Source organism: Vanessa atalanta, chromosome 14, assembly GCF_905147765.1.
Source record: "Vanessa atalanta chromosome 14, ilVanAtal1.2, whole genome shotgun sequence".
In the NCBI taxonomy this organism is placed as follows: Eukaryota; Metazoa; Arthropoda; class Insecta; order Lepidoptera; family Nymphalidae; genus Vanessa; species Vanessa atalanta.
Genome location: NC_061884.1, coordinates 4,354,594 through 4,382,214, shown reverse-complemented (window position 1 = coordinate 4,382,214; position 27,621 = coordinate 4,354,594). Strand labels below are relative to the sequence as shown.

The following is a 27,621-nucleotide window of genomic DNA, read 5'->3' as shown; positions in this document are numbered from 1 at the left end:
ATATTAAATTATACAAATTTTGATTTTCGTAATACACGGAAGAAAAACCTTTATTTTATAACAGCATGTTTAACAAATCAGTTTCTTATTAATGTACATAAAATTATTATGCCTCTCGTGTATTATATACTTAATAGAAAAAGTATTTGTATGTCTTGTATTTATTCGTATTATTAGCACAGTCGGGTAAGAATTTCAAATTGCATTAAGTACCATCTATATTACAACAATTATTGTATCAGCCTTTAAGGGTCACGTGTAGTTGTCTTTAAGTTTATCGTAATTTAGCCGGGCGTCCAAATTCAAAATGGCGATCAATTTTGACCCCGACTTTAGCCGCCATCTTGGTTGTAAAGGAGTAAACGTTTTTCATTTCTTAATTTTCGAGAAAATCTAATGACTAAAGTTGATCATTATTCAATTCTCTACATTTACTTCCTTGCTCATTTTTTTACCTATATTTTTGCATTAAGTGATTTTACTTTTTTTTATCGTTCATCCAATTGAGTTTGAACATTTATTTTGTTATGCGGTCTCACATAATGTATATGCAAACTTTTTTTATTATATTTTTTTGCATTAATATATGAACATAGTTTATTTATTTTTTCAACAAATTGTTACTTTTATTTTAAACTAGTAGTTGGCCGTGACTTCCTTAGCACGATCTTGACAAACTATGAACTATCAACATGACAACCAACCAATGTACAATACCAAAGTATCATCGCAATGTCTATCACACCGGTATAAGATCGTACATGAAACAAAAAAATGATTCGTACAAAGCTATAAACACTAATAAGCGCCTCGTCTGCTTGCGGTCAGTTAGTAAATAGGTGATAATAGTTGGAAAATGATCCATTTTCAATTATGCATTTAAATATATAAATACATAATGCTTGATATTTTTTTTATTTACAATGAAGTGTTAGGTAAGAGACATGCTAAATTGATCTAATAAAAGCTCTTGTTTTTGTTATATAAATCAAATTAGGTACCCGTCCCGGCTTCGCACGGGTAGAGTAATGGCCTAATTAAAATGTTTTTGTCGTAATACATATAAGTTTATTAGTTTACTTAACAAGCATCGTCATAATACAACCAATTATAACCTTATGCTTTATAAATCTAAACCATACCCACCACTTATCACTCCCTCCGTTGGTGAAAACCGTATGAAAAATTTTAGTTTTTGGGTTTATCGCATACAGAAAGATAGACACACACACGATCCTTCTCCTTTTTTATAATATTAGAACAAAAGAACAAAATTTTAAATATGCGTTCTAAAACTTAAACTAAAATCAAAATATATTTTAATCACTTAAAAAATGATTAATTATTTAAAAGATATTTTTATAGTGACAATACAATATTTATTTATTTAATTGGAGAACATACAGCTAAAATATAAACAAAAAATAACAAATACTTAATAACTAAAAAAGATATACTTAGTATATGTGACATAATAGCGTGAGTTAATAAATAATATGCATAATATAAAAGGATTTCTCTTTAAAATCTGAATAGCATTACAGTTTCTGTGGGTGAGACATTTCTACATAACACTGATAAATTTTATTGTAGGCGATTGTACGACGAGTCACCATCATTATAATACATAGTTACCGGTTATTGCCTGGAACTTTAGATATATTTTATTTACACAATAATAGTACAAAACTTCGGCTTATTTTTGCATAAAAATAATAATAGTATAAAGCTTAGACTCTTTTTTACGTAATCGGTACGGACTATTTCCAATGTCGTCTAATCCAACGGTGGAGGTCGAGATGGTGTGCTAAACGGATTAGTGACACTTTCCAACCCAAATACAAGGGTTGTGAGTAAATTTCTGCGCGACATGTTTATTACAACACTATCACCCAATCGAGCGAGCTCATCGACGTATATATATATATATTCGCCTCTTAAACCTTGAGAACATACAAAATACTGTTCTTAAAATTATACTAAGAATACCTTGCCATCTGCCTGTATTCCTTAACATATTTGTCTAAGCAACACGCGTTTACGTACTATTAAAAAAAGTTATTCAAATTTAATAAAAAAAAATAAGAATACCAATTATAGAAAGTAGCCATAAATATTATCTATGTTTACTTACAATATCTAGATAAGTATATCATGCATTAGGTTTAAAGTTTTCATTAGTAGTGGTTTTTGGCAATAAAAGGTATTTAATCCTTAAAATTGAAATCAAACAAAAACAATATTTTATTGTTTTTGTTTGATTTCAGTATGCATAGACTCCATTTTGACTGGTTCCTCATACAACTATCATCTGAATAAAATTAAATAAAAGCAGTATTCAAAATGAAGACAAAAGAAAGGGAGTCAACACAGGTTTCGTATATTAGATAAAAGTACTAGCAGGTAAATATCCTCTTTGAGTTTACTCAACCAGAAGCCGATATGAGATTCGAACTTAGAACTTCCAGCTACTAAACCAACGATACTTTAATAAGAATCAGAAGTATACAAAAGTTGACTATATAGTGGAAAATTCCTTATAAGTTCCTTCCTTTTACCTCTAGTATTCAACGACTCTTTACTTTTTTATATAACAAAAAAACTATATAATCCTGTCATAATTCTTTTGATTTAATGATAATATTATATTAGCGATTAGTAAATCTGAGAAAGCATCACCATTAATATTGTGAAAATTTTACTATTATGTAGGAGGATAATATGGAAAATAAGCACATTTATTGTGTTTATTTATTATATGTTTATGTTAATCTGATGTTACATAATTATTATATGTATACAATTACATAATATTGAAGTGTTTCTATGTTATTTGAAAATAACTTAGTTTTTTACATTCCTTAAAGTTTTAGAATCTTCTAATATTAAAAATTTAATACAAGTTTAACACAAGTAAAACACGAATGTCATTCCAGCTAGTTGTAAGATATAAATAAAAGAAAAAGTTAAAAGTATAGAATTTATTTTACCTATTATACATATGTACATCTAATGACTAAAGTATTTACAACTATATTTGACTATTTGGCACGATCATGACTTATTTCACCAGCAACAGCTCTTCTTTTTGTAATGGGTGACGTGTTTGATGATGTGGATTGGATAAGGTTTCCAAACTGCTACTGGGACCTCGACATGTTTCTCAACTGGTACATGGACTTTCTTTATTACTTCCACAGGTCTCTCGACAGGTACGTGAACCTTTTTAATAACTTCGAATGGTACATGTTTAACAACTTCAACGGGTACTGGCCGATCTACCTCAACATGTTTTGTTTTGTATACGGGATAAGGTACATGTTTGACGACATCTACATGAACGGGGTAGGGTTGTGGAACGGGGACTTTAACTTCTTTACGCACTGGAACTGGGACGGGTTGGGGTACAGAAACTTGTATATGGCGTGTTACTTCAACTGGAATGCGACGGATGATATTTTGCACCACAGATTGCAATTCATATCTTGAAGCCTGAGCTATAGGGCGGCCAACTGAAACCGAAGTTCCAATAACTCTCGGTGCTCCAGATACAGTAAGTCTACCACCATTTAGTCCACCTCCAACGCCGACAAGATCTCCGCCTGATAGGCCTGAATCTCCAAAATTGGCTTCAGGGAGGAGCGCATTGTTAAGACCGGGAGATCCTCCATCAGTAGCCGAACCAGAAAAAGAAGGACCACTCAATCCTGCATCATTGTAACTTGCTCCAGTATTATCCAAGCCTGATGCTCCATTAAAAGCAGAGCCGCCTAAATCTCCACCAAAGGAGCCAGTGCTTCCAATATCGCCGCTTAAAGCGGAACTGCTTCCACCTGCATTACCGCTTGAAAATGAGCCACTGTTGGTAAAATCAGCGCTGTTAAATGAAGATGATCCACTGGATAAAGTAGGTCCACTGCTGCCGAATGAAGAAGTACTGTCCACATTGTGACCACTCACATGTTGTTCATGCAAAACTCCGCCATTGTTTGATGTGTGCGCACTGAAGCCTGAATTTCCTGACCCTGATAAATTAGGTGGCCCATAAGAATTCGAGGGTGCACCATAAGATGCAGAGGGCGCACTAAGTGCCGAATCTACATAGGAATCATGATCGTGTTGACCAGTCAATATACCAGCTGCTGCACTGTACACTAGCGCTGACAGGAAAACTGTCTTGACCTGAAACAATGAAACACAAAGTTTTACAAAACGTGTTTAGTTACGTTATGTTACATATTTAATTATGAAATAATATGCTTTACTTACAACAAACGCCATGGCTATTAGCTAAACGCTTAAAGCCAGCCAAAAAAGGTTGTTGTTGTTGTTTGTCCCGAGTTCGGAAAGTTTGTGATTTGATACCGTAACGTAACCACATATTTATACTGATCATAGACGTCGCCATTTTGGTACAACGCCTATGAATAAATTAGTCGAACGCATGTGTTATCGCATTTTATGTTATCTTTATTTTTTAGAAATAAAAATATGTATATTATATCATTTCATTTGTATAAATAAGGTTTCGGCCTGAAGAAAACATGTATCTTAAATGCTATATTTAAATATTATTTTGTCATTGAAATAAATATCATTATTAAAAGTTATTCCCCCATAATCAAATCAAACCCAAACAGTTTTCAATCAACTGATTTTTTACAAGCACTTTTGAATTGTAATTTTACATGAATGTATGTAATTAAAAGGTACCGATACCGGTACCGGTTCGGAATTCAAATTCTACCAAATAAAAAACTTTTAACTTTGCCCTTTATTATGACGCATTCTAGTAAGATTACATAAATTATAAATATTTGGTCAAATTTCAGCAATAGGCTATAAAATTAACATTTAACCTATATCGATCGAATTACATTTTTAATTGATTTGTTTGATGGCATCTTTCGTGATGTAAACGATTTCCGTCCTTCATACCTTTGTTACATAACATGAGTAGAATTTGTTAAAACCGGTTTCGAATCTACGCATAATTTCACCTGGCATATGAGAATTTATAAATAATTATAACTAATAAAATATCGTTCAACCGATATTTGGAGGAGTTTCCGGGGAAATTCTGTGTCACCGTTACATAATTGTAACGCGATTATATTTTTATATAGCAGTCCTATGAAAGTGTGTCATAATAATAAAGCCAGTTCAACCAGTTTTAAGTATTTCATAGATAATAGATCACGACCATCTCAACATACCCTACATAATGCGTGTAGAATTAACACACAGAATTTAGAGAAAAACTAGAATTAACTGTGAATTGACAAAGTACTTAAGACAATAAACAGTTGCTAACTTTTTAATTGAAGGCATTTTATTCGTAAAAAAATAATATTCAATAGAAAACATTTGGTACAAAATTAAACTTTTCACGGTTATTAATTTATAAATGGAGTAAATAGCATGAAATATTTATTTTGTTAAATATTTATTAAATTCTCAAAATTTTATTCGCTTAAGAAAAAATATACTATTTGAGAAATACGTATTATATTTCTAGTAGCATTTTTAAACTGTATATTCAATTTTATAAATGTATTTTCTTGTTAAATAAGCCTTTCTTATTTTAAAATGCACTTCATGCATGCATATAATCATATCGTTTTTTTTTTATAATATAAATAAATAAAAAAAGGCAAATATTATTCAAACGTTATGCATACTCTTGCAAAACTTAATTTATAGTTATCCAAATCAGAAGTTCTGCTTAAGGGGTAACTTGACCTTCGTCTGCATCCGTCCATCTGATTTCTTCATTGAATGTCTAAATTTCACTTAATGTTTAGTTATATTTTAGTAAGATTCTCATTTTCTTAGACCTTTATACTTATGAATTTCAAAACAGTTTACATAAAAAAATAGTAGTAGGTACATAGATTCTTAAAAAAATTAAAATATTATATCTTAAATAAATTTACACAGGAAGTCAATTACACAGTTTTTTGGTTTAATTGATTAAAATGAATTGCTCTAAATACTTAAATTATATAATCGATAAATATGATATAATACTATACAGCATTTTTTATTTAATGATATGTCTTTTATACCATTTATTATGTGTCGTCAACTGACACTTTTTTTTCTTGTTTTAACAACTTTAACAATTTGTTTTTGGTAACATTTCTTAAATGTTAAGATTTCAATACAATCTATTATTTTTATTTATTTAATGTATAAACATTAGCTGAGATTGCCAAGTAGTTAGATCACAGGAATTTTAACCGGAAATTATTGATTCAAAGATGGCGAGAATTATTCCATGTGTTGATATCCTGTGCTCAGCAGATTTTATATTGTGGATGAAAAGCTGTCGCATGTGTATCAAACCGCCAGTCTCTTTTTTGTTGTCTCTCCGTCAGAGGGGTGGAGGCCTTAATTGTAAATATTTACAGTATACAGTAAACAAAGCAAAATAAGGCATTTCATAATCAAAATATACTTCATTCTTAGGCTTTTACAAGCACTTTTTAAACGTCATTAGTACTGTATTTAACGTAAAGCTACCACTGGTTTGGAATGTATATTCTACCGAGAAGAACCGGCAAGAAACTCAGTAGGTACTCTTTTACAACACTTGAAATACAAAGTTAAGTCACTTAAATACATACATAGTTTATATCCTGCCCGTAATCTTGTGTTAAATAGACTAATATGCATATTAATGTTTTTAACAAACTATTTGAATTTATGAATTACGAATTTTATAATATCTAAATTTTATTATAGAAATGAATACTTTGTCCTAAGAAGGAAACTTTCTATGAAAGTAATCAAATGTAACTGTGATAACACATGACATTGTTGTAAATATATTTTGAAGCAACTGTAAAGTATTCCTATTTGGTAAAAACATCTCTATTCTCATAATCTTTTAAGATTATGAAAAGACCAAACAGCTCTTTTTTGCAAAATGAGAACAGATTTAATATCCCAAAGTAATATGTCATAAGATATACATATAATACTAGACGAGTGGTACCAATTTCAGTATTAATCCAAGAGTTTTTTCAGCCAAAAAATTACAGTATAAATTAAAAATAAAACTAATACATACGAGTTCCACGGTTTGAGAATATCAGCACTTTTGAATGGTCAGCTTACAAATAATTCAAGAATGTGTTTTCTAAATAGTGATATCGGTGAAAATAATAATAATCATGTTATTTATTTATAAAAGGATATGTAGCTGACAATAATATTTTGTAAAACTACTATTGTGTTAGAAAGATTTCTATAGATATCTAAGATCTATTACAGAAGTCAATGCTAACATAGTTTTAACAGTATCTCAGTCAAACTTCGTAAGGTTTTATAAAAAATATATAACATACGACCAAAAGTACATAATATGTGGAGCAGCAATTCAATTGCACATGTGTGTAATAAAATTTGTACTATAAAGATATTTTGTATGAATAAGATTTAAATTAAAAAAAAATTAAATTATTGTTCCGATTCTCTCTCTTTGTTTGCAAATCAAAGAAGTTTAAGCTCTTATTATTATGACAGTTTATTTGATCCCCTAGTTAAGCTAAATATTTCTGAATAATGAATAATGTTCACCCATCACTTCAAAAAGTATATGAATAAATATGTATGAATGGTGGTGAATAAAAATAATATCAAACACAAATTTATTTTAAATTTTATTTAAAAATAATTATTTTAACTACTATTTTTATAATGAAATGTTGAACTAAGTAGCCCTAAATTTTCATGATTTGTATCGGTTTAAAAAAAAAACAATATAAATACGAACAACCACACTGATTCGGCTTGTTTTGTATGAAAAATAGCAATATTTTTAACTTTGCCGTTTCATAAATTCAAATAATTTCTAAAAAATACATTGGTAAAGAAGGCAAATTATTCGATACAAGATTATATAGATGATAAAAAAGTGTGGAGTTAATGCTTGTTGACTTCCAGGCAGGATATATAACAATTGTATTTATCTAACATGAGTGTATTTTTAGATGTTGAAAAAGAATAACTACTGAGTTTCTTGCCGGTTCTTCTCGGTAGAATCTACATTCCGAACCGGTGGTAGCTTTACTTAATATAATTTGTTAAATGACTATTCAAAAGTGCTTGTGAAAGCCTACTTGAATAAAGTATATTTTGATTTTGATTTTTGAGATGTATTTTCACAAATCTACACAGCTGCTGCCAGCTGGAAGTCAGAGGCGTTATTTAATCTTACAGTATTTTTTTTTTATAACTTTTCAAGAAAACATCAAAATCATGGCAAAACAATTCAAATCGAATATAAGAAAAGTTTTTGTTGTACTTTATTTTGCTATTACAGATTTATTTATTTACGATAATGTAAAAAAATATTGAAATATCGAATAAATATATATATTTACAATATATTAACCAAAATAGTTAAGTTAATAATTGACAATTCTACAAATATGTATCTACAGATATTGTAAAGTATTATAAGGGATAAATAAAAGTTGAGAATCTTTGGATTATTGTTTTAATAAAGTAATAAAACCTATATTACTATTTACAAAACGTGAAAAATTTAACCCACAGTTCATTTACCTAAATTAATGACTTAGTTATCACCCTACATTGCAGCCTCTCGATGAGCTAACGACGTGACGTATATTTACAAATAAACCATACTAGGTTGCATTGCGAATGAGATATGTACATTTGTATTTAATATTCATTCTAACCATTGGTTTACCACAGGGACAATCCATGTCCGTGGCCGTGACCATGGCCGTGACCGTGACCATGGCCGTAACCATGGCCATAGCTTTGACCGTGGCTGGAGTGGGCCTTATGGTGAACAGTCTTGAACAAGGGTACTGGGTAATTCTTCACGACATGGACTGGAACTTTGACAAGTTTTACAACGGGCACTTCGACGATTTTCTCAACTGGCACAGGGTGGTCGACTGGCACATGAACAACTTTCTCAACTGGCACTTTTACAATTTTTTCTACGGGGTAAGGTACGGGTCTGTCGACTTTCACGTGCTGAATCTTGACAACGGGAACGGGGATGTTTCTTACAACAGGGACCTGAACAGGGTAAGGCTGTGGAACAGGAATTTGAACAGTTTGAGGAACCGGTACGGGAACTGGTTGGGGAACTCTGTGTGTTACGTCACGAAATACTTGGTAAGTTTCATCACGAACACGGTATTTTGTAGGAGCACCATTATTGTTAGCAAGGCCATGAATTTCAGTGATAACTGGAGCTTTTGGTCCTGCAGGAGGTGCATCATTTCCAAAAATTGCTGAACCAGGAAGAGCAGCTCCAGCACCAACTGGCGCGGAAAAACTTGCGCCAGGTAATCCTGATCCAAATGCATTGCTTCCAACAGAAACATCAGTGAGTCCCGCTGTACCGAAACCACTATTAGCCCCACCAAATCCACTTAATTGGCCACTTCCACCAAGACCAGTACTGAATCCACTTCCAATAACACCAGAATCATATCCATTGGAATGACCACTACCGATAAGGCCAGCATTTAATCCACTTGAGTGACCACTTTCTACGTGTCCGAATCCACTCGAGTGACCACTTTCTACATGTCCAAATCCATTCGAGTGACCACTTTCTACATGTCCGAATCCACTCGAGTGACCACTTTCTACATGTCCAAATCCGTTTGAGTGACCACTTTCTTCATGTCCAAATACGTTCGAGTGACCACTTCCTATATGACTGTCACCAGAATAAGTAGCAGATGGTAGAGATCCAACTGGAAATGAACTGGGAGAGAAACTTGACGATGCTAAGGCATTTGAAGAAGATGCTGAGAATAAGCTGGAAAGTGGTGCCGCTGGGTAACCATTGCTATGATCTTCTTGATGATTGTGTCCATGTAAAAAACCTGCGTAGCAGCTATTTAAAAGGATAGCTAAGGCTGTCAATTTCGTCTGTAAAAATAAAAATAAAAATGAAATATCTGTATTAAAATAAAATATAACTTCGTCATAAGCATTAACTCACAAGGGTAGCCATATTGTTTAGCTAAAAGCTGGCCACTCTAATAAAGTTGTGTATTCCACAACAAGCTGGGCTTGTTTGCGTAGTTTCGGCTATTTCCATCTATATTTATATAGTTGTGTCGTATATTTCGTGTTTTAAAATGATAGAAATCGAGTGCAAAGAACAGGTTATGATCGTCTTTCCTTTTCTAACGGACATAATATTATCTGAATTAATTCTATTACCGGTTACTTAACGTGTGCCCCAAAAAAAAAGCATAGGCGCATCAATATCATATCGATTGCTTAATCATTTAACACGATGACGAAAGCGCGTGCGATTTATGTAAATAAATATAATAATGTGATTTAAATGATAAAAAGGCCGTAAAATAACTTTAATATGATTTTTACGAAGAATATTTCCTACTTATTTTGAAACTGTTATTAAGAAAAGAAATTATTATGCATAACGAGTTTTTAAGTTTTTTACCGGCACGCACAACATTCCACATCAATTCCCGCATGACACACCTTTTTCTAATTAAATGATTGGTATTATGAGTTATATAACTTAACCGTAATGAAGTCAAAGCTCTTAACTTACTTTTGCTTTCTGTATTTTTTACCGTTTCTAATTAACATACACGTGGACACTCAAGTACCAGTGATATGACTATAAATGTGACAATTATTTTTTAAACAGTTTCATATATTTCAGTCATATGTTTAACTCGATGATATTTTTCTTTTTTCTACGTAGGATAATGCTTTATTTTTTGAAGGATATTTAAGAATAGAGATACAGTATAGGTTTAATATTATTGAGTTCATCGCTAGTATTTTTTTTTACTTTAGGTGAAATAAATAGTAGCGTAGCGGAATATGCTCCAAGCCTTCTCCTAATACTATTATTATTTATTTAATGTATAAATATTAACCAAGTTGGAAGCTGAATGGTACGCCTATTTAGGACACGAATCATTGTTTAACAAATCTCATATTTTTTCTGTTATATTCTTTTTTCTTTTCTTTTTTGGTGATTTTTTTTGTTAGAACGTATATACATATATATTTTTATGATTATATATCGCATCTCTGTCCGATGTATCTTGTGCCTGTAATTACAGTGGCTCACTCACCGTTTTAACCGCAACGCAGTAGTGAAGTAGAATAAATGTTGAATGGGTGGTAACTACCCAGACGCGCACAAAGCCAGTAAATTAAAATTTTAAAACTATTTAAAAACTAAGCTTATACACACGTATACACATGTTTCTTATATTTTCAACTCAATGCATGATATCTCCTATTAATATACTGCATAAATCAGTCATAACTTATTTTTTAGTTAATTACTTTTTGAAGTTCTTCAGAAGTCTGAAAAAAATTAAACGAATTGGAGAAAAAATTATGTACTATTATTTTATTTTAAAAAATAGTAGATAATTTTATCTCTAATTTCACTATTTTAAGTAATCATAAACATATTTACTAACAACGATTTCTAACCCAATATCTCCCCAGGGGGGATACATTTTTAATAATCGTCCCTCTGTACTGTCCTTCGTTGTGTTAGGAACTCATATCCTAAATTTATTGTCCCTAGATCCACTAGCACAGCGAGGCTAGTGCGTAGTACGTAATTGAATTAATTTATACTTGTTCAAAATTTTCTAAGATACTGATTCACTTTTCACAACGTCTTAATATATAGTTTTCAGACAGATTCATAAATTATCTGTCTAAACAAAAGCAAATATCTTAAGTGGTTAACGCATTCAACTGTAGTACATGCATTAAGAAAGCGAGACGATACATAGCATGTTGATATACTCTAAGATGTGATTGAGTAAACAGTAACAAGTATTACAAAATATATGAATCACGGTTTTACTTCAGTGCAAACAACCCTTTAATACCAATAATAAAGTAATAAAGTATATTTATACTTTTATACATTACTAGTACCCCTTCTTATATCGCTATTTATTTATATTACTGTCTTTCGATTTAGTGAGAAGTGATCAAGTGGTAATTACAAGCACACGGGTTGTGGGACCTGATGTTTAGTGTATTAAGTAAAAAAAATCCGTTGATATTACTCTAACATTGCTCTAAACTCTAGCTAGCGCTATATATAAATAAAATAATCATCAAAACATACCTATTGAATGCTTGTAGCTTTTATACTTAAATCTCGATAATATATAGTTAATTTTAAATATTGTCATCACAAAATATTTGTTACGTTCAAATGACGTAACAATGATCTTAGGAGTATTAATCTTTATAATTGACCATTAGAATTAAGTGAAATCTAAGAAATATATACAAGAGAAAATGATGAACGTCGTGCTGTCATGTTTTTCAGCCTGCGCGAGCGCAGCTATTAGCTAACGATTAATATCTTGCGTGATATATGGGAAAGTATATGTGTATTAATTGAATTAATTATTCTACTAAGACTGATATTTTGAAGTATGATTAATTGTTGTTTAGATTGATTAAATTATAATAAAATAGCTTATAGTGATTTCATATTTTTAATATTAATAACGACTTAATATAAAATTAACGTATAACAATTTAATTCATCACAATAACAATTAAAATATATTTTATACATTAATCATTTTAAATATTTATTTACATTATGGTAAAATTAACATTCATTTTTTTTTAATAAATTTATTATACCTAAACTTACGTTCTACTTATTTACATTAAAAAACCGCGTCGATAAACAATAAATGCCATTATGAATTGCTAATATTATATTTGTAGCACCAAATAGCTATTTAAATTAACAATATGTATATTAAAATGCTTTACATTTTTTTGTTTAAGTAAAAAAAAAATGCAATTATATAACAGTGATAACTTTATAAAAACATTTTATAGATTTGCACTACTATTTATTATAAAACATTTCTTTCAATTCATGTTTACTGAAATTTGGTACAAAACTTCAAGTCCTAATCATTATTTTAGTAAAACGTAAATATGAGTTAGAATATTCATATTAAAGACAATAGAAATACAGACAAAGTCGATAGTTTTTTAGAAAATCTTATAATATAAATAAAGAATTAGACTGTCTCTTCTTCATTTAATGTATCTGATTTATCCTCTGCCATGACATGCACATGTTTTAAATGTGTCGTCTTTATATCATCTTCTATAGAAGTACCAGCTTCATATAAAGGTTCAGTTTTAAAAACTCTTAGCATTTTAGGTTTTATCACTCTTCGTCGTCGGCTTTTTTCCACTTTCTGTACTTGGCGATGGCGTGAAGAGTGAGGAGGAGGGGGCTTAAGAAGTGGGTACGGTTCCTCAAATTCTGACTTAGGATATTTCCGTTTATAGGAATAACGACTAGAGTATGTACTCATCTGCCTATGTCTGTCTCCTGAACCTCTATGACCAGAGCTAATTAGGGCATTTTTTGGTCTATCGTCGTCTGAATTCGATGAATTACTATCCTCTGCCGATTCAGAACCATCAGATATTATTTCTCCAGCAACTACATCGTCTTGTTCTATAACTGCTCCTATTGGGTGATTATTCGAAGAGTCTGCTATTGGAATGTTTTCTGGTTCTTCTTCGCTTCGTGAATATTTGACACCTTGGTAAGGAGGTCGCCCACTATTATAAACGTCAAAAAAGGAATTACTAAATGAATTAAGACCATTATTAAGGGCAATAGCGTTATGATTGTTTTTGAGCTGAAGAAGTTCCTGTAATTGCGAAATATCCAGTTTCATAGGTAAAGGCTTATTCATTTCGCGAAATGATGTCATCTGACTATCATCAACGGCCGTTTTTCCTTTTAACATATCTGCAACTAATTTGAGATCAACGTTAAATGGATTAGCAACTTTAAAACCATTTATTGTTGATATTAAATTACCAGACTGCGAATCAGTATCAGGTCTGTTAATTTTAAAGTTAGTTGGTTTATTATTTGACATCAATTTACTAAGAATTTCTGCTGTAACATCTATGTGATGATTATCCACATTTTGATTGATTCGTACAGGCAAAGGTGATGGAATATTACTTTGATCAAAGTTGTTGCTACGAAGATATTGCGAGTTAGAATTTAAGCTTTGTGTTAAGCGGTACGGTATGTCATTAAATTTTAATATATTGGCAATATCGGATGATATTTGCGAGTGCTGTAATCCTTGTTGATTAATATTTCCTGATGATTGAGCATTTTCTTGATTGTTTGATATCTGCTTTGCAAAGTTTTGTGTCGCTTCGTCTACAAAACGTTTATTACCTGACCCAAGGTTATAAAACGATTCGGCCAATTGATGCTTTCCATATTCTAATTGTTTAAGTTTATCCAAACTTATATAATCATCTGGTTTTGATTTAATCGTATAAATATTGTTTTTATCTCCGTAAAATGAATCACCCGGCCTTGAATACTGTTTAAAGTTTTGTTCATCGGCATCTTTATTGTGTCCATAAAAATTAAATCTGTTACTTGTATCAGTATCAGTCTTTACAGATGAATCTGAATTTTGAACAACGTTGGACATGTCAATAGAAACGATATTTTTTAAAGCTTTATCGTGATCAAAAGGTTGTTTCGTTCTACTGTCTAAAGTGTCCCTAGAATTTATGTAATAAAATGGTGATGACGTAACGGATTCTGATTGTGAATTTCCATAAACATTAGAATTATACAATTTGTTATTTTGTTTTATGTTATCATTATTGTAATACGAATTGACACCAAACGAATTGCTTAAACCATTGTTGTTATATTGAGAATTTGATATATATTTACCAGCTTCTAGTTGTTGTTTGTACTTTTCGTGTGCTTTTGCAGCTGCTCTAGCAAAATCTTCTGATTCTAATTTATTTTCCGTTACAGCCTTAGCATTTGGTTCATAATTATAAGGTTTGCTAGAGTCCATTTGGAAACTCACTTGGCTTACCGCGCCGGAATCCGGTTGCACACTATGTATTTGATATTTAAAATAATTATTTTTAGTAGATATCTCTGGCTCATATGATTTTTTATCAGACAATTTCCATCCATAGTCACCATGTGAATAAACTTCTGATTTACTTGTCTCTGGTTCAGAATCCCTACTTTGACTTTTAATGTTACTATAAAATTGATAATCAGGTTGAATATAATTTAAATATACATTATTGGCCGAGGGCATACTGCCGATACGATGTGTATCACTATTAGATCCTTCTGAGTTTGTTTCTTGTCTGTCTTTCTGGTTATTATTGTATCTGAAATTTTGATATTGTGTTTGCAGATACTCATTTTCTGATTTAGATAATGCGTTATAGCCGGTGTTCATAGAATTTTGCCACGATTCGGAATAAGTCGATATAGTAGGTGCGACTGTTGATGGTGTATAATCATTTTGATTTTGATATTGATTTTGAATATTTGTGGGATACCTTACTCCATTGGCGGAATTGTCATAATGATCAATTTGTCTCCTTTTATTTATATCATTATTGGTTTCATAGTTGCTACCTATAGTAGTTACTCTGTTATTATTGTAATCCAAAACTCCTGATTGAGTATTTGTGTTAGGAGAAGATATATACTGTTGCATATTTTGAGGGCTAGATAGGTAAATCGGAGAAGAACTTGATACATAGGTATTTACAGGAGTCCCTAAATACTGAGTATTTGGTAATGGGGTAGACATGTAAGGTGGAATGGGTGTACTATGTGCATTATCCAAACTATATAAATTCGGGTTACTGTACTGAAATGAATTTATATTCGATTGATAAACTGGGGTATATGCTTTAGGTTCGAGAGACGATATCTGGTTAGATTGTTGATTTATATCATAATTCGAAGGTTGAATTGTCGAATATTGATACTGCGGTTGTGGGGTAGCTGAATAGGGTGACGCTGAAACTGGAGTACTTAACTGTTGTTGCTGATTATATGGACTTTCCGCGTGCATTCGTTGCAAGAAATCTTCAGGTGGTAGAGAATATTGCATAGCCGTATACTGGTTACTAGCTCCAGTTTCACTGTCTTGGGTGTTGCTATCTTGAGATGGCGTATCTTCCTCCTGTTGTTGTTGAAATGGATTTTTTATCCTGTAAACTTTTCTACCTTTACTACGATCTCCTCGGTTATAATCACCATTGTTCTCGTCGCTTAAGTATTGTACACCAACAGAAGTCATTGGTTGATTGTGTTGTTCTCTTTGCATAATATTAGTATTATAACCGGTGACAGTTTCAGTCTGAGCATCATTATTAGAGTATTGTTGAAGCCGATAAAAATCTTGGTCACTGAATCCATCTTGACAGCAAACTTTATTGATAATCAAAATGGTGACTAGTAGCCATATCTGAAACAGATATAAAAAAAAATCAAAGACAGGTATTATTAAAAAATAATACTCATTGATAACAATTTAATAACTTAGGTACAAAACATTATTGATGGTCCTACTAACCACCTACTACTAAGTTAGACTAAAAATAAAAAAATATTTATTTATTTAAATAGTAATACTAATAAAATAATAAAGGAAAGTACAATTAGGCGCAAATAAGTTTACATCACAAAAGTAACAATCATCAAGAATAGTTAAAAGATGACGAACAATATACAATACTGTTCTTTAAGTAAAATACCTGTATAAATCCTACTAACTTATTAAATACATGCATATGTATCTAATACCAAAATAATAAATAAATAAACGAAATCATTTAAACTTTCAACTTTTTAAACATAATCAATATCACTTATGTTACTTATAAAGTAAAACTATAAATATATTAAATGATTTAACGTTAATGAAAAGATCATTATCAAGGCAACATACATCAGGTGAAACTACTGAAAATCAACATATTTCCTTAAGCGCCCATTAGTTACGGTGTTCATGAAGAAAGCGAAAGGGCAAACGATAACCTTCGAGAATCGCACGGCTAGTATAGAATAATAAATACTTCCTTTAAAGTAACGTTATCGATGGCTGAAGACATCGTGAGAATTACCGAAGATCTATGGGCGTCTCTGTACGAAGAATATATTATGTGTGTGTAGTCTTCTCTACGAACATTGTTGTATATCTTCTTCATTACTTCGATTCGTGTTTTAATGTGAAAGTTATGTCATAATATTAAATAAATTTCTCATATTATAAATCACGCTCGTTTATGCGTGATTAAACATATAAATTTCAAATAATATGTTGCTCTTAGTAAGTCTATTACGTTATGAATGATTAATTTAGAGATAAAACGGTTTTTTTTTATATAATATTTTTTTCCGTTCATCCGGGAAGAAAATCTTGGTATAAATAAGTGTCTTGACAAATATGCTAATCTTAAAAATATTGTTAAGAGAAATTTAATATTAATGCATGCTGTTGCTCGATTAAGCTCAAACGCGGGATAAATAACAAGTAATTGTTTTGAGAAATGTTTTCGTGGACCACGGGATGCTTTTTTCATTTATAATAAATACTCAAATTAGTTTTACACCAAGTATCATGGATTTTATCTGTGTAATACACATGACTCATGAAACAGAAAGATTGAGACTCAATAGGAGTGTATCATTGATAATGAAGAGTTCCAATAGTTGATTTGGTGAAGGACCCAAGACATGGACTGCCTTCATCAAGTTAACTCGATACTGACAATTTATTGTTTCGTCATCAAATGATAGATGTGTTTGAATAAATTGAGCTCATGAAACATAGAAGTAAAGTTAACATATAGAACATGTTTAAATCAATATATGTAAACTACCCTTTTCCAAAAATATGTAAAAATTAAAATATAAGACAACAAACTTCAATATAAAAATTGGCCCTCACTACTCTACTACTACTACTCTGTTATATTAATAAATAATAACTGATTACAGTAACGAGGTCTTAGAGTATTTATTTGAAAGCTATAAATACATGATTCAAATACTTAATAAATTAATGTAGAAACAGAACATCATAAATAATATTAACAGTGAGAATATTAACAGTAACTATACTCGGTAATCGAATCGAATAATCGACGTAAATGTTTTCCTTTCATTCGATACATCCCACAATATATTTCCCATAGAAAGTACAAAGGTTAAATCCGCTAGCCTATTGAAGGATAAACAATGTCCGGAGTCAAAGGGCGTTGCGACGAGTGAATCTGATAGATACACTATGTGGAAGAGTTTCTCTAGCCTTTGCTGGCAGAACTGGTCACGACCGGGAAAGCGTATACAATTTAAACTTATAATAATTTATATTTTACGAGAATATAAAATTCACGCTTGTCACCTCTATATAGTCTTAACTTGTGCGACTGAAAATGCGGAGCGAAGCTACCTTATTTTATAATATTCGTTGCATATTCTGGTATAAGTTTGCATATTGGTTTGGTAGAATTTTAGTAGAGATCGGTTAGAAATTACAAATAAAATCGTATTCAACATTCATCTTATTTAGAATTAGTCTGTTCAAATATTAAAAAGTATTTATTGAATTTATACTTACGGAACGTTATTCGATATATGAAATTTTTAAAATGACAACGTTTATAAGTTTTTAAAGAAGGAGATGCTCGCCTCTCACTATTATATTATAGATTTAATAATTTGATAAATGAAATCGGAAATATTACTCTTAGAATATTTTGTACAATTTAAATCAATGATTAACGTAAACACAAATAAATATAAAATACTTCTGTTCTTCTGTTTTTATGTGTGATGTTTATATTTTACTATAGAACTATTCTATTAAATCATTTCCAATCAAAGTAGTCATTTGTGCACTAATGAAATCACGCAGTTACACATATGATTAGGGAAATATTTATATATATATATATACATATTGATATGTACTAATGGGCTAATATTATTAATAGTGATAATATATCAATGAAAAAATCATTCAGGACTCATCACGGGAATTGCACAAGGATCTAATTTGAGCCTACTATTTTTCGATGTATAAAAAATGACAGCTAATTACTTTTCATATTTCCGATATTGAGTTAATGGAATGAATGTATAAAGAATTTTAGCCTACATTTTTACAACTTTGTCCCCGAATAATACTGAGCGCTTAACGATTTACTTGTATATATTTTTTTTTAATTTGTTCATTGAAACACAAAGCACTAAGCCAGCTTACTAATCATAAGCTATTAAAAAAATTCCACCATTTATAAGCTCTTACGCAAATATGAATAACAACGTTACAAACTAACGATCTATGGGATGGAAAATATATTATGTATTGCATAATATATAGTATCTAGTTTAAAATCCATGACATGATATGAATCTTTATTTCTTAAGAAAGTTATGACACTGGCATAGAATCATGTCGAGACTAACATAATGTGGAAAATTTGAAATTGAATCTTTTAATTTTAAATAATAATAAAATATCTACAAACTATAAGGAAAAAATGCACTATTTTAGTACAATAATAGCTTAAAGTATAGATATGTTAATATCGATATTTAATTATAACTTTTTCATTTTCAACATTTTCTATCATTTTTATTACTTCAATTGTTTTATATTTATCATGTACAATTTAAATGTTCAAGTTATAACTAGAAAAAATACTAAAAGCCAACTAAAAGTGTTTCATATAATGACATAAGCTGAGTCTGTATTGTGTTCACTTAAAATAAAATAAAAAATAAAAACTAGTTTTAGTAGAGACATCTGAGAACAATGCACTGTTATATAAAAACTAAGATTTATAGCGTTGTCCCTAATCGGGACAAGTCATTATACCTAATTTGGTAAGTTACATAATGGAAACTCGTATTCTAGTGAAAGTAAGTGCATCAATTTTCCACGTGGATATCAAGATTTTTATAAATGGTAAAATACTTTAAAGAAAATAATAATAAACTATGTTACAGTGTATAATTTAATTGAGCCTTAATTAATTGACCCTTAATACTAACGGACCCATTGGATATTGTATCGACTGGTTGAAATAATATTTTTTTTTGCTTGACACAGCGACACCTACCGGGTCTAATTCTAACCAGCCAGGTAGCCACTCGAATACACACAAAAAATCAGGAGTTATTAGAAAATTGCTAAAATTGTTAAAAACTCGGAAAATTGTTACGTAGGTTTTTTTTTTACCTATATTTTAATACGAATAATATAATATAATTTCTAATGTATGATATTGTAAAGACATAACTTATAGAAAATCAAGTTTAAGTACATTATAAGACTGATAAACTTAAGCCTATTTACATATTAACGTCAATTGAATGTACTGTTATCACTTATCTCCAGTGATACTTCCGAAACAGCTTTGTGTATATCATTAGTGTCGACTTGTTCCTTTACATTGCAAATAAGTATACATTATCTATTTTCCAATCATTGATAAAGATACAAGTCGTGACGTAATTTGACTTTACTATCGAACTAAATTATAGATTGTTGAAACAATTTAACACTACCAGTATCCAACGGAAATTTTCCAAAAATATACATTTATCATGATGTTTTATATAATATTATTAATAAATTGATTTATTGAAACAAAAATAATTAGGGAAATCAATTGGAAAGTTCCTTATATAATAACTTAACTCGGTTGGTCACTCCAATGACTTACATTAACAACCAGTAAATTTCCCACTGCTGGGCTAAGGCGTCCCCTCCTTTTGGGGAAAAGGTTTTTGGAGCATATTCCACCACGCTCCTCTAATGCGGGTTGGTGGAATACACATGTGGCAAAATTTCGTTGAAATTAGACACATGCAGGTTTCCTCACGATGAAGATTCACCACCACAAATTCAGCACATGAAAATTCAGTGGTGCTTGTCTGGGTTTGAACCTGAAAACATCGGTTAAGATGCACGCGTTCTAACCACTGGGCCATCTCGGTTCTCACTCCAATGACTTGACAATTTTTATTGGTTCGACCCAGGCACTACTTATCTGATACTGAATACTGATTGTATTTAACTGACATATTTATTTTTATTAGATGTTTAAAAAGAGTAACTACCTAGTTTCTTGCCGGTTCTTCTCGGTAGAGTCTACATTCCGATCCAGTGGTAGCTTTACTTAATATAGTTTGCTAAATGACGATTCAAAAGTGCTTGTAAAAGCATACTTGAATAAAGTATATTTTGATTTTGACGTTAATTTTGCAGCATAATAAGCTAACCACTAAGTCAATAGGACAGTTATTGATACAATATGTGTGATACTCATTCAATTACTACTACACACTTACAGTTATACTAGTTCATACTTCCGAAGAAAACACTGTCATTTTACATAATAATCAGATGGAATAACTTGATAGTGATGTCCACTTTAATATCCGACTATTGTTCTTTACTTCCCGCCCCGATTTAGATAAAATAAACTCGCTAATTAATACAATTACCTTTAAACAGCTTTCTGAGATTAGTATGATATCTACTTCCCTGTTTAATTTTTACTGAATGTTGAGAAACGTTTTGAATTATTATTATTTTTATTTAAATTGTCCAAAAAGTTTTTATATATTTTATTGAATTTACAATTTATGCATTACAACGACGTCACTACTTTTTCGCACTCTACGTCTCGATATATTTTCCGAAGTATTGTTCTACATTGATATTCAAGCACTATAGTCATTAAAATACAGAATTGTTTCTTGAGATAAAAAGGAAAGAAATTGCTTTATTATTAAGTATTAGAGATTTAATGGTAACGAATTTGTTTTTTACATTAGTTTCATAGAATAATGGTCCTAACATTATAACTACAATTCCAAGCGGTCATATACTGTAATTATTTTTAAATTGTAAATCTTTTAATACATATTTTATATTATATACAATTATTATATTTAATATGTAACGCTTTCTAAATAACGAACTTACGTATGATGTACATTGAAGAGTAATTTTCAGAACAATCCTATTAATATTATTAATTAAATACATTTCAATTTGTTATCCTAGCGTTTATAAATATCAGTAAATATATATAAAAGCTATATATACTATCCAACATTAATCGTTGTCACAATATATCTTATTAATTTACATTTTCAAATTGAATTCAATATTACATAACTAGCGCTAGAAATTTAATAAACACGTCATGTATTATTAATAACATATAATATAATCAAGTGCGACTTTTAACTCCATCGCATAAATTTCTTGCTAAAAATAAAATTATTTTAAAATTATTTTTTTTTTTTACATTTTATTTATTACAAATAGTATCGATTTGTCATCATGAGTTATGGCAACACCATCAATTAAAAACATATTAAAGTCTATAAATTAATTGGTATATTGACTACGCTTAAAATAAATTGATAAAACAAAAGTTCAGTTACTAACCGTTTGCATTTTAGTCTTCATTTTGAACGCTTGATTTAATTTAAGAGCACCAACAAGCACAGTTTTTATTTTAAATGATATAATCACAACATTTTACACATACACTAAAATCCTTGCACTTAAATTGCCGTGATGTAGTTTTAAATTGTCAAGGGTTTGTTATGTTGCCTTAGCAGTGGTGAAATGAAGTTCAAGGATAGGTAATCTGAGGTTTATATACAGGGGTAGCGGAGCGTGGTAATGCGTTTGTGTGCAACGGTGGGTGCATAAAGATAAATGCAAGTGACTGCACACAAGCGCATCGACAACAGCTACTCAAAGTTTAGAAATTATAATTACTATAGATTATTTTTATTTATTCCGGTGTAAAATGTTTTAATATTTAGAATGTTGATAATAAGCATTGTTATTTTCAAACAAACCTTTATTTGACATAATTTAATATCAAACGTTATTTAGTGTATTATTATTTTTTGTAATATTTGACCAAATTTCCTAGCTGTTATACTGTTCCCATAATCAGTTTCTGTTATATAATATGGAAACATGCAAAGTTTTAGAAACACTGACCTAATTTATCGGCAATGTCTAGCAAACGTCCAGCATACCCTTCTCCTCTTCAACGCTTTCAGTATTTCTATATCTATAAATTAGTATCAATTTATGTCTTGTTATAACTTTATAAAGACAATTGAATAAGTGAAGAAAGTTATCATTCAAGCAACTTACTCGACTGCATGCTTACGCAACTTATATAATCATTATATTAATTATACTTATTTAGTAATATTTTACGTATAAAAATCAATTAATTTTACTATTTTTATACGTTGTTTCAATATCTCGAGACATTCTAAGTAATATTATAAGAGAAAATATTAACGAAGAAAACGTAATATAAGACACACACCACAAACTCTCGTAAAACATTTTCCAGATATATAATGTCGCCATTACACTTAGGAACATTGTCAAACTTCATTATCAGTAATAATAGCCAACGGCTACAGGCAGTCCAATAACAGTGATCAAAATCAAATTGATTAACGATCACTTCCTAGTTCAAACTTACGATTAACTTAATCATACGATCAGAGACGCTTTATAGCGCTTAAAAGCGCTTTAGTTAAATTGCTTCAAAAAACGAAAACTGTTATTACAGCGCTATTATTTCAACAATACTAACGCCTTAGGAGGAACACACCTGCCCCTTGTTTATGAGTTTGATGGTTTTAGATATTCCTTGGGCGTCTTTCTAATAAATGAATAGGCACAGAAAATAGCGTGCTTTCTAAGCTTGCCCGATAGGCGCTTGTTAAATAAATGAGATTGCAAATATGCTACAATAAAGATAACGTTCTGAACATAGCTGGCAAAGGTCTTACAAGTACACAGGCTCTGATACATTGCTTTAATTAACTTGACAGATAACATAAAACAAATAAAACGTTGACACGTGACGAGCCAACTCATATGTATTTTGGGCTGTATTATTCCTGCCATGTGAATTGTTTCTTTTTTTTTTGTAGACTTTCTCGAAAACATAGTTTTTTTTATAAATCATTGCTATTAATATATGGTGTTTTTAAATGAAAATAGAGCTATTTTCTACTCTAAAACAGATTCGGTTGATATTCTGGGAAAATGTCTACGGCAAATTGGTTTTGGCCTTCTAAACACAAATAAGGCACATGAAAATACTAAATTTTTATTGTAACGTATTATACCTAACATTATTAACTCTACCGCAGAACAAATTTAGATAAGTATCGTCTTGAAAGTTTTGAACATTGAATTAAATGTCCTGGAAATCACTTTTCTTCTCTTTTATAAAAGCCTCATTTATCGGAACCCAAAGTTTTACCTGTCACCTAGTATAGCTTGTCATTACGGCTTGATAAGTGCACATGCATTTGTTTTTTTTTTTAAATGTGATGTATATAATTTATTATGATAAATATAGACATCACAAAAATATTATAATATATATAGAATGAAGACACGTAATAATGTTTATAGTCATTTTCTGTTATTCATAACTAAAAGAATAATACCTAAAATCCCTCATACAATTTACTAATATTTCTAATTATCCATCTAATAAAGCGTAAAGCGTGTGATATGATTTGGAACAATGATATCCTAAGGATCCAGTGTTGAACTTGCGGCTTTCAAATCTCTCGGCAGCGGTTAACCGCTGTATTGACAGTTAACTTTAAGTAACCTTATACGAATAATAATACCATATATTAAATTAATTTCCATAATATATATTTTCATTATTGCCTGCATTATTAAAAAAAAAAAAAAATGTTGTAATAAATTTATTCGAAGTGTGAATAGTCCAATCGTAAGTTTTATATAAATAGCAACATGACACATAAAAATTCAAGTACTGGGTAGGGCTGTTTTCTCTCTCGCTGTTCCCTTCCGCATTTTCTTCAATACCGGCTCCGTACCAGACCGAGCAGGAATAGGAAAAGTTGAGACACGTGTTATTCCGGTAGCCTGTTACAAAATATATGTGACACACGGTCGCTTTGATCAAACAAGACTTCAATATATTTGATTTATATTTATTTCTTTACCTCAATTATATTCCGAAAGCGACTTGAAAATTTCCGAACTTGAAAAAGGCAAGATTTTTCAACGTTCGGGACGTTAAAAAATCTTGCCTTTATCAATCAATATGCAAGTTTGTAAGGGTAAAACTATAAAGATAATCCGGTCCGAGAAAGATAGCCAATAGCATATACCTACGCCTATAGATCTTCGTATGAAGATTTATAGGCATATGTATGTTAGGGTATATGCTACCGTATGGTAGGAAACGTAAACCTCATATTAAAGATATTTTCACCGGGTCTAAGATCCTTCCAGTTTTCCTGTAATTGCTCGTCGTTTAAACTAATACCGAGTAATGCATTAACGATTACACCTAATAAAACTTTACTGGTTGAATGGATTTGTGTGAGATGTATTGACATTCACATACAAATGCGAGCAATCAGTAATGATTTCGAATTCAGATAAAAAAATATTTTCGAATCATTCGTGTAGAGATGCTATATAAAAATAACAGGCGGTCGACGTTCGCTAAGCTTGTATGTAGTTAAAAAACTATAGGAATTGAAATAAATTAATCAATTACATAACCAATACAGGATGTCTAACAACAGGAACTATATGTATTGCCATAATTTCTTTATTTGGATTATCAGGATAAATAATGTTCAATACATTAACTATTAATTCTTTGAAGTATTAATGAAGTATTCTTCATAAAGCGATAATGTTTTTTAATAATACATAATTTTATCAATGTCATTAAATTGAATACTATTTATTAATATTATAAATATTTAAACTATATTTACTCGTCGTATTTCAGAAATAATCAGTCAATCACTAAACGAAAACCTTCATAATAATGTTATGAGAGATCAAAGGATTATTTATATAGATCCGGCGAAAGTCTATCTCTATTATTCAAAGAACTTAGGAATTATTATATAATGTTTCATTGTTTCGAAACAGCAATATCATGAGAGTATTAGACGCAACTTATATTACAGTTCAAAGATCAAAGTTCAAAGTGCAATTGTTTCAAACGCCCTTTGCATTGAGGGAAATATTGGCCTTAAGATATCAACATGTTACAAATTTATTCTTCTGCAGTATATTTTTATTTGGTCAAGTAGCTAGCTCATACTTGTAGGGCTGCAGATCCAGAGACCCCGAGTTCATATCTCGCGTCGAGCAAAATTATATTGAATTTTGCCATCTAGAAAATAGTCAGTAGTAGCCAAAGGTTAAGATGTAGTCCTTACATACCCGTAACTCAGAATGCACGATTATTATTAGTAGCCTACTATTATAGCTCGATGTCTGGTACTAAGTCTTTCCGTCTGTTGCTCATTCACCCCTGAACCGCCGAATCAAACTAAATTTGATTAAATTTGGTATGAAGATTTTTTATGTCTAACATCTGCAGCTAAAATAAGCCTGGAGAATGTCATCGTTAACCTATAACGAGGATATAAAAAACGAAACATAAGCACGTATAAGTTCTCTTTTATTACGATTTACAATAGAAACTACTCAGTGATAAATACACATATATTTATGGACAAAGAATCTATTCTATATAACACGGGCGAACTAACTACAAATAATAATATTTAAGACGATATAACAATGTTGTTGCAACGCAACGTTTTCATACAGAAAGATATTCATTAATATCATTTTATTTAGTTTTAATCTAGATTATTTATTCGTCATTAATTTTATTATATGAAGGCAGCCTTCATATAATAAAATTGACATTAAATGCACACTTAGATAGCCCCCTACATTGTGGACGTACGAAATATTTTTCCTTCTAATTAAGCGTATATTAGACCATTTTGTTTTTTTTAAGTCATAGAAATACAAATACTGGACTACGCTTAACCGCAAACAAACCTAAGTAAGAGTAAACTTTATCGGATAAAATTTTATATTAATAAAATAAGTAAGATTATCCATAGTTGTGTATCAATTACGTGTTTACGTGCGTGTTTTACGAATATTCTTCCCTTAATTTCAAATGTTATTCCAAATAGTAATCATGTCTTAAATTATTTTCATTTTGGGCAACTTAATTTTTGGAGTTATTATTTCCAAGCAGCATCATTGAAAAGATAATATGTAAAAATTACTAATGTACATGTGTAATTGTATTCTAATGATTATTTTTATGATTGTTGTGTTATATTTATTTAAATAAGTAACCATTTATTTTTTTCATATACTCTTATAATTTAATTCTAAGATATGTAATTTATATAATTCTAAGATATGTTCATGATTTATGAGCTTTATTTAATTGAATAAATTCAGGGATATTAATAATAAAGTCAGCTTAAAGATATTTATTTCAACAACATAATTTGTTTACACAAAATTGAGTCTAAAATTAACAAACATAATTATTACAAGGACATAATAGTAACATGTTTCACTTAAATATCTAAAAAAATATTGCACTTAAAAACAGCCGAATTCTAGCTGATAATAGAAAATATTACAGTTTTATAGGATTTTATTCTAAATAATTGAAAGTATTATAAGCAATAAATAGGTAATGATGGCAACAATTAAATGTTAGGGAAATTATTGGTAACACAATCAATAACAGCTTTTATATTTTATATAAGTTGTAAATAACAAGGATATATTAGAAATGGAACGTATCATACACAGTTACTGTGTATAAATAACCAATATA

At 30.3% G+C, this 27,621-nt stretch overlaps 3 protein-coding genes across 3 annotated transcripts; all 3 read right to left on the bottom strand.

Moving 5' to 3' along the window:
• Nucleotides 1-3,066: 3,066 nt before the first annotated feature.
• On the bottom strand, nt 3,067-4,311 carry LOC125068982 (uncharacterized transmembrane protein DDB_G0289901-like). The gene is made up of 2 exons (XM_047678387.1): nt 4,270-4,311; nt 3,067-4,182 (listed from the first exon to the last, which is right to left on the bottom strand). The coding sequence occupies exons 1-2, from the start codon at nt 4,279-4,281 to the stop codon at nt 3,067-3,069; spliced, it is 1,128 nt and encodes a 375-aa protein (XP_047534343.1). The 5' UTR covers nt 4,282-4,311.
• A 4,322-nt stretch (nt 4,312-8,633) lies between these two features.
• Nucleotides 8,634-10,015, bottom strand: LOC125068981 (chorion protein S38-like). Its single transcript, XM_047678386.1, has 3 exons — nt 10,004-10,015; nt 9,722-9,930; nt 8,634-9,517 (listed from the first exon to the last, which is right to left on the bottom strand). Exons 1-3 carry the CDS (start codon nt 10,013-10,015, stop codon nt 8,719-8,721), a joined length of 1,020 nt encoding a protein of 339 aa, XP_047534342.1. The 3' UTR covers nt 8,634-8,718.
• Nucleotides 10,016-13,044: 3,029 nt separating this feature from the next.
• Nucleotides 13,045-22,370, bottom strand: LOC125068772 (putative uncharacterized protein DDB_G0282133). The gene is made up of 3 exons (XM_047678075.1): nt 22,350-22,370; nt 14,473-16,340; nt 13,045-14,403 (listed from the first exon to the last, which is right to left on the bottom strand). The coding sequence occupies exons 1-3, from the start codon at nt 22,368-22,370 to the stop codon at nt 13,074-13,076; spliced, it is 3,219 nt and encodes a 1,072-aa protein (XP_047534031.1). The 3' UTR covers nt 13,045-13,073.
• Between the last annotated feature and the right edge of the window lie 5,251 nt (nt 22,371-27,621).